At 57.9% G+C, this 7,302-nt stretch overlaps 1 protein-coding gene across 1 annotated transcript; it reads left to right on the forward strand.

Moving 5' to 3' along the window:
* Nucleotides 1–1,507: 1,507 nt before the first annotated feature.
* NXPH3 (neurexophilin 3) lies at nt 1,508–5,354 on the forward strand. The gene is made up of 2 exons (XM_003786482.1): nt 1,508–1,920; nt 4,205–5,354. The coding sequence occupies exons 1-2, from the start codon at nt 1,867–1,869 to the stop codon at nt 4,907–4,909; spliced, it is 759 nt and encodes a 252-aa protein (XP_003786530.1). The 5' UTR covers nt 1,508–1,866; the 3' UTR covers nt 4,910–5,354.
* Nucleotides 5,355–7,302: the final 1,948 nt, after the last annotated feature.

Below are 7,302 nucleotides of genomic sequence, written 5' to 3' on the forward strand. Positions count from 1 at the left end.
TTCTCCCTCCCAGCCAGACCGGAGGCTCAGAGGCCAGCCAAAGATTTACCTGTTCCTTCCTCCCCTGGCTTTGGGGAGGGGGTGTCTTTGAATAGACATGCATGTCCCCCCACCCCACCTCTAAGGAAGACCTGCTGCATCTTGGTATGGTCCAGAGTGCCTGGAAATGCAGGGGGCTCTGCGATGCTGTCTGGGTTCTGCAGAATCTGTCTCCCTCATCGCACTTGGCCCAGACTGATATTAAGATTCATCTGCATTCCCCGTGCACCCGCCTGGCAGATGGTGGGGGAGGAGGCTGGGTGCGTGCTGGGGTTGCAGCCAGGGACCAAGCCAGGCCTGGGAGGCCAAAGAGCAACATGCCCACCCACTGTGCCCCATGAACCCCAGCTGGGCTGAGACAACTCCAAATATGGGGGTACCTCCTCATTCTCACAGCATCCAAGGGCTACTAGGACTTGACCTTTTATTTTTCTAAAGAATAAAAGGACTCTGGAATTCCAGGAAGAAAACCTGAAGATATGGGGGGGGCGATAAAAGATGGGAAGAGATTCCCATCTTTGGGAGTCTCAGATTGGGATCTTGTTCTCCCTCGTTGCCCTGGAATTTTGCAGAGAGCAGAGATAACCAGGAACCCCACTGGGACAGGAGCCCTGCCCAGCCTGGTGACCCTGTGTGTCACAGGGAGGGTAGCAGTGAAGAATGAAGGAGTGGCCTCCGGGAGACCTTGCCTACCGCACTCCCCAGCTTCTCAGGAGGCTTACCTGGGTCTCTAGCCCCAGAATCTAGCCTGGCACTAGCAGCCTTCTCAGTCCAGGGCCATAGCCAAATTCTTCCTGTCACAATGACTGGACTGAGAAGGTCCAGGGAATATTTCAGCCCCTGAGTGAAGTAGGAAACGAATGGACAGGATAACAAAAGGAGTTCAGGATAGACACCTAGAAGAACTTCCCTTAGCACAGAAGCAAGTTTTGCAGAGAGATAGTGGACTTTGAATGATGGGGATGGGTCACAATAAAGGATATGTTATTTTCTAGCTCTTAGAAATTTGAGGACTCCTGAGGTTGGGGGTAGGGCAGCAGATTCTTGATGCCTGCTAAGGGGGAACAGGCATCCTGCCAGAGGGGTGGAAAGAATAGGGCCCCTAGCTCCTGGCCATCACTCTCCCTTCCTCTCTCCAGGAGTTACTCTGCCCTCGCATTCTAGCCCATTCGAGCTGGAGAGCCAGAGTCCAAGGTCCCCGAGCTGTGGGCCGGCAGGGGAGGAGTTAACTCCGGAGGTACCGACTGGGCTCACTGTACCTGCTGCCGCCGCCGCCGCCGCCGGTGGGAGGGACAAGGAAGCAGGAGCCGCCTGGGCGCCTGGAGCGCTCCAGTCTGGCGGGGTACAGCGCTGGGAGCGGGCGGCCGGGCTCAGCGTGGCCCGGGGCGTCCACCAGGGGGCGCGCCGCGTAGGGGCGGGAGGGGCAGTCTGGTCCGGGGAATTAGCACCAAGGTCGGGCGCGCGCACAGGTCCCCAGCACATCTGGAAGAGAGCGGGCGCCTCTGGAACAGAGGGGGACGCAGAGCGCATAACTGGAGCAGCGAGCTACGGCGCAGCTGGGGCCCTTCGAGGCGCTCGGGGCACACATCTGGGACCTCGAGTAGGGGCCGTGCCGAGAGCAGCTGGACCAGGGGAGGGGGGCGGCGGCTGCACAGCTGGACCGAAGGGGGCGGGGTCGGTCCTGGACTACTGGCTGAAAGGAGGGCCGCGAGCCGCCGGGGACTGGAGCATGGGACGGCGCGCCTGAAGGAGCAGGAAGGAAAGGAAGGGGCCTGGGACCCCCGTAGTAACGGAGGAGAGAAAGGGGGACGTGAGCAGAGGTGGAAGATGCAACTGACTCGCTGCTGTTTCGTGTTCCTGGTACAGGGCAGCCTCTATCTGGTGAGTGGTCTGCGGGGAGCTGCGCAGAGGGGCGGGGGCCTGAAGGATCCGGGGAGAGCGCGGGAAGCTTCCCAGCCCTGAAACTTTCTCCCTTCCCTCGATATCCCAGGGATAGAGGGCGAGACCTGAGGCTGGGGGAGAGGGCGGGTCCGAGGCTGGAGACTGGACAGAAAGGGTTAATAGGGGCGGGGAGAGGGTGCTTGGCTGGCCCACCCACTCCGCAGCTGGTGGCGGGAGGTGAGACCAGCGCTAGGGAACAGGCTGAGAGCCGGGTCGCCAAGGGTTACCCGACCCCGTCGCACCTCTTCTCGGCTCCCCAGGACCCCGAAAGAGGATGGGGTGGGTTGTGAGAGCTGACGACCTGCCAGGTCAGGGGGCGTGGGCTTTCCCCCTGATCTCCTGGACCCAGAGAGCCCCGGGCTCTGGGTCCCCAGCTCGCAGAGCCGGTCCAGGAGGGGGACGGCCCCCGCGTCCCTCCTTCCCGCTCCCTCCCGCTCCTCCCTCCCGCCTGTTGTTTTCCTCTCTTCTCCCGGCTGCGCGCAGCCTGAGCCCCACAGGACCTGGGCAGGCGGCTCCCGCCCCGGGCGCTCGCCGCAGCTGAGCGGAGCGCCCAGAGCCCTCTCCCAGTGCGCTGGCTCAGGGCTTTACAGAGGCCCAGGACGCCTAGCGACCCCACCCCTGACCCCAGCCCAGAGCTTGTTTCCCTCCAACCGCCAGCCGGCCCTCGCCCCAATCCTGCGGTGGAGAAGCCTCAGCCCCACATCTGGATCTGCCCCTTCCCTCATATCCACAATCCCCCTGCTACCACCCTCATTCCACTGCTGGAAGAACCCTTCCTTTCTCATGGCCACACCTGTGGCCCTGTTCCCTATCCATGGCCACACAGCAGTGACCCTCCAGCACCAAGTACACACAGGTCTGCAGCCCAGAACCTAGCCTCCAGGGGCCTCCCCTCTCAACAGTCCCTCTACCCAACACCTGGGGCCTGGAAGGCAGGGCCAGCCTTGACTGTGAGGCAGAGATGGGCTTGGTCTCAGCACACAGCTGCAGGCACTGCTGAGAACAGGGGGCATGAGGATCTCAAACTCCCGTGGAGCCCCCACCCCCAGCCCAGGGCCACCGCTAAATCCACATGCTGCCCAGATGAGGTGGAAGACTTGTAAACTCCCCAGTGCCCCCTAGTCCTGTCCCCCTCTGCACAGCTCCTCCAAGAAGCCTCCCCCCAGGTGTGGCCTGTCACCATAGCTAATCCAGCAGAGGCAGGATGACCCTTGGCAGATTCTCAGTAGGGATGGGGCCTGGATAAAACCCTTCAAAAAATGCACATCTGGTCTGTGAGGTTGGGAGCCATGGGGTATTAATGGGAGGGCTGACCCTATGTGACCTTAGCCTTATAGTCCTGTAACTCAGAGCCCTGGTGTCCTTATCTGTGAAATGGGAATAAGAACTCCTACCTCATAATGCAAGTAATGTCTTGGCATGTCATCATCAGTGTTCTCCAGAGATGTGTTTCCTTTTCCATACCCTTGACCACTGTGGGTGCGCCATTCACTCCATGTCTCTCCTAGTCCTATGGCCAAAACCTAAACTGAATTTGTACTTGAGAATTTCATTGGGTTCTGTTTTCTTATTTCATTGTCTGTTGGTTTTTTTGCATGTAAGGGAGGAAATGCTCCTAGGGTAAGGATGATGTCTCACTTAATGGACTAGGAAGTCCCCAAAGTGGAGAGCTGGCCTCTCCTGTCAAACCAGAGATTCTCCCAGGATAGGAACCAAGCTCTCCTATCTGACTCCAGGCTCTTTGAAGGCAGAGATTATGCCTCTCCATCAGCCTGGGAATTTCACAGAGCCGGGGACTCCACCTCCCCTATGGGAAGGGGGCTTTATCAATACAGGGGTAATGCTTCTACCATCAGATGGGGGCTCTCCCAAGATCAGGAGCTAGGCTTCCCCCATAGATTCAGGACTCCATAAGGGGTGTTGTCCCTGATACCATAGTCCACTGGAGCGAATTCTTGACTACCCTCAGACTTTAAACGGTGGCCAAAGATAGGACAGTGAGGAGAGGACATGGGGCTGACCCTAATGTCAGAACATGAGATGGGACCACGACACAAGCTAGGATGTACATATGACTCCCAGCATAAGGGGCCAACATTCAGGGGCCGTCAGTCCGAAGTCAAAGTGGAAGAGACAGAGCTGGTGCTGGTGGTGGGGGTGGGGACCAGAACTCCTGGGTTCTTTGGGGACAGGGCTCTCACTTTCCCCCCAACTCCTTCTGTAGGTCATCTGTGGCCAGGATGATGGTCCCCCCGGCTCAGAAGATCCTGAGCGTGATGATCATGAGGGCCAGCACCGGCCTCGGGTGCCTCGGAAGCGGGGCCACATCTCACCTAAGTCCCGCCCAATGGCCAATTCCACTCTCCTAGGGCTGCTGGCTCCACCTGGGGAGGCTTGGGGGGTCCTTGGGCAGCCCCCCAACCGCCCTAACCATAGCCCCTCACCCTCAGCCAAGGTGAAGAAAATCTTTGGCTGGGGCGACTTCTACTCCAACATCAAGACAGTAGCCCTGAACCTGCTTGTCACAGGGAAGATTGTGGACCATGGCAATGGGACCTTCAGCGTCCACTTCCGACACAATGCCACAGGCCAGGGCAACATCTCCATCAGCCTCGTGCCCCCCGGTAAAGCTGTAGAGTTCCACCAGGAACAGCAGATCTTCATTGAAGCCAAGGCCTCCAAAATCTTCAACTGCCGGATGGAGTGGGAGAAGGTAGAACGGGGCCGCCGGACCTCGCTCTGCACCCATGACCCAGCCAAAGTCTGCTCCCGAGATCATGCTCAGAGCTCAGCTACCTGGAGCTGCTCCCAGCCCTTCAAAGTTGTCTGTGTCTACATCGCCTTCTATAGCATAGACTATCGGCTGGTCCAGAAGGTGTGCCCAGATTACAACTACCATAGCGATACCCCCTACTACCCCTCTGGGTGACCCTGGGCAGGCCGTGGAGGACAGGCCAGGGCTGGAAGGACAGGCCTGCCCATGCAGGAAGCCATCTGTCTGAACACTGGGCAGGAAAGGGGGTGGAGAGGAGGAGATGCCAAGTGGGGCCAGGACCAAGTCTCAAGTGGCAAGGAGAGAGTCCCAAGTTCTGGCCCCAACCTGAGGCAGTGGAACGATGGGAACACAGGTGCTGGAGGAGGAGTGGGGTCTCTGTGCAGCCACAGGGATTTACCATTGAGCCACAGGCAGATGCTGGGTCCCCCAGGCCCCTGGGCAGGCAGACCTATATGGACCCAGATCAGGTCATGGAAGGACCCTACATGCTTGGCTCCTGCCATCCTAAGAGAGGACATCAATAGGCTATGGGGGCATTTCATAGTGTGAACATCCTGTCACCTTAGGATGGCTGGCTGAGACAGGACTTCCTGGGAGCTCTCTAGCCCAGCCAAGTGGGCAGTCCTGGGCCCCTTGCCCTGCACTGAGCATGGCATGAGTGGTGACCCTTGCAGTCTTTGCTGTCTTGGCAAATAGACCATGCATCTCCAGCTAGTCCACCCCTTTCCAAAATTCCCTCTCCTGGCAGCATTCCCCACTGCACCCGCCCTCTTGCTGATGGCAAGTATAGTGGGGTCCTCAGGTGGAAACCCACTTGCGTGCTGTGTGTTCCTCTACCAGCCCACCACCCTGCTGGCTCCTCTGGAAGCCTCCTTGTGCCAGAGAGTGGTCCCTCAATAGTCAGCCTTACCTGTCAGACTAGGGCTGTCTTGGAGAGGGAAGGTGCCTCTCTCTCTCAACCCTGGGGCCAGCAGCAGAGAGGTGGTAGGCCAAGCTGGACTGTGTGCGGGTTCTGTTCCGTGTGTCTGTCTGTGGGTGGGGGGAGGGATGGGAAGTCTTGTGAAATCACCTGATTGCTGACTTCTGTGTGCAGAATCTTGTTCTTGGAGCAGGAAATAAAGCTTGCCCCTGGGTACCAGAGTCTGCCTTTTCAAGGAAAGAGTCCAGCTAGCATTCCTTGGATGGTTGTAGAGCCCAGAGCAGCTGGACTCCTCTGCAGCCCTGTCCCCAGGCTTCCTATACAGCACCAGGGCTTGGTGCTGTAGATGGGGGGGGCGGGGTGGCATCTGTCAGAGCAGCTCTGGGAGGAAGAGCTAGTGAGTGGGACAGGCCAGATGAGGGTGTCTCTCAATGCCTAGTGGAGTCCTAGCTCTGTCTGATTTTCCTGTGTGGCCTTGGCCATGTCTCCTTTCTGCCTTTCTGTCAGTTTCTTCCTCTGTAACCAGTGGTTCTCACATGTGAGTGAGCATCTGAACCTAGAGGGTTTGTTAATACAGATTTCTGGGTCCTCATTCAGTAGGTCTGGGTGGGGGTCAAGAATATGAATTTCTAATGAGCCAACACATCTATGCTGGTACTGCTGGTGCAGGGCCCACACTTTGTGAACCGTTCAAATGACCTCTAAGTTCCTTTCTGGCTCTGGCTCTGAGATACTTCTGATGCCCTCCCATGGGGAGCCTCCTTTCAGAGAATCAGAGTATTGGGTTTTTAATGTGAAAACAAACTAGTGAAAGGAACAGGCTTTCACTTCCCTTCCCCCAGGTGGTAGGACAGCCTCAGAATGGATGGCTGCCTGGCCACCTTGCTTGGGAGTTAGTTGGACCCTTTGGGCCTCAGTGAAGGAAGGGAGAAATGCTGTACCAAGGTCACAGTGCCCTCTCTGGAGGTCATTCTAAATCTGCTCTCTTGGACAGTGACAAGGTCCTGGTGGGAGGTTAAGATGGTCTCACTCCTCTTGGCCTTTCACTCCTGCCCACCAGTGATCTGCAGGGACAGTCCCCTCACACAGTGCAGTGGAGAGCTAGGCAGGTTAGAAGCCACCTTTTTGCAGCCCTGCCCTTTAAGAAGTGATCCAGAAAGGGCAGGTGGCTTGAGCTCATGCTTATCCCAAGCTTCTTTCCCTGCACCTTATTTCCTGGGGTAGGTCCCCTGAGCACAAACTCGAGACACACCCATCCTCTCACCCTGGCCATGGTGCTTGAGTCCAGAGAGGCCCAGAGATGTAGGCCCTGCCATGGAGGCCTGGAGCTGTCGGAATCTGGAGTGTTCTCCCACCTGTGGACGCCCACCAGACGTATCCAGGAGCACCTCCCACAGCACTGTGGGGACTATAGTGAGGGAGGAGGGAACAGTGGGGCTGGTGGCCTTGGGTGCCCTCCCTTACCTGGCCTGGCTGAACTCTCAGCAGGACCTGGGGGCACTCTGACCCTCCTGCTCCTGTCCTGTGGAGAGCCAGATGCTGCTGACAGCTGGAGGGCCCAGGCTGCCTGGCACATAGTTCTGCCTGCACAGGGGGTGGATTCATTTTAATAACTTTATTTCTTTTT

Source organism: Otolemur garnettii, unplaced genomic scaffold (genome assembly GCF_000181295.1).
Source record: "Otolemur garnettii isolate 467f Iridium unplaced genomic scaffold, OtoGar3 scaffold00018, whole genome shotgun sequence".
Classification (NCBI taxonomy): domain Eukaryota; kingdom Metazoa; phylum Chordata; class Mammalia; order Primates; family Galagidae; genus Otolemur; species Otolemur garnettii.

What these genes read in the sequence shown, in the direction of transcription:
- NXPH3 (XM_003786482.1), top strand. Translation starts at nt 1,867, where the DNA reads ATGCAACTGACTCGCTGCTGTTTCGTGTTCCTGGTACAGGGCAGCCTC. An exon ending in TACAGGGCAGCCTCTATCTG is followed by an intron (nt 1,921 to 4,204) that starts GTGAGTGGTCTG and finishes CTCCTTCTGTAG; the next exon opens with GTCATCTGTGGCCAGGATGA.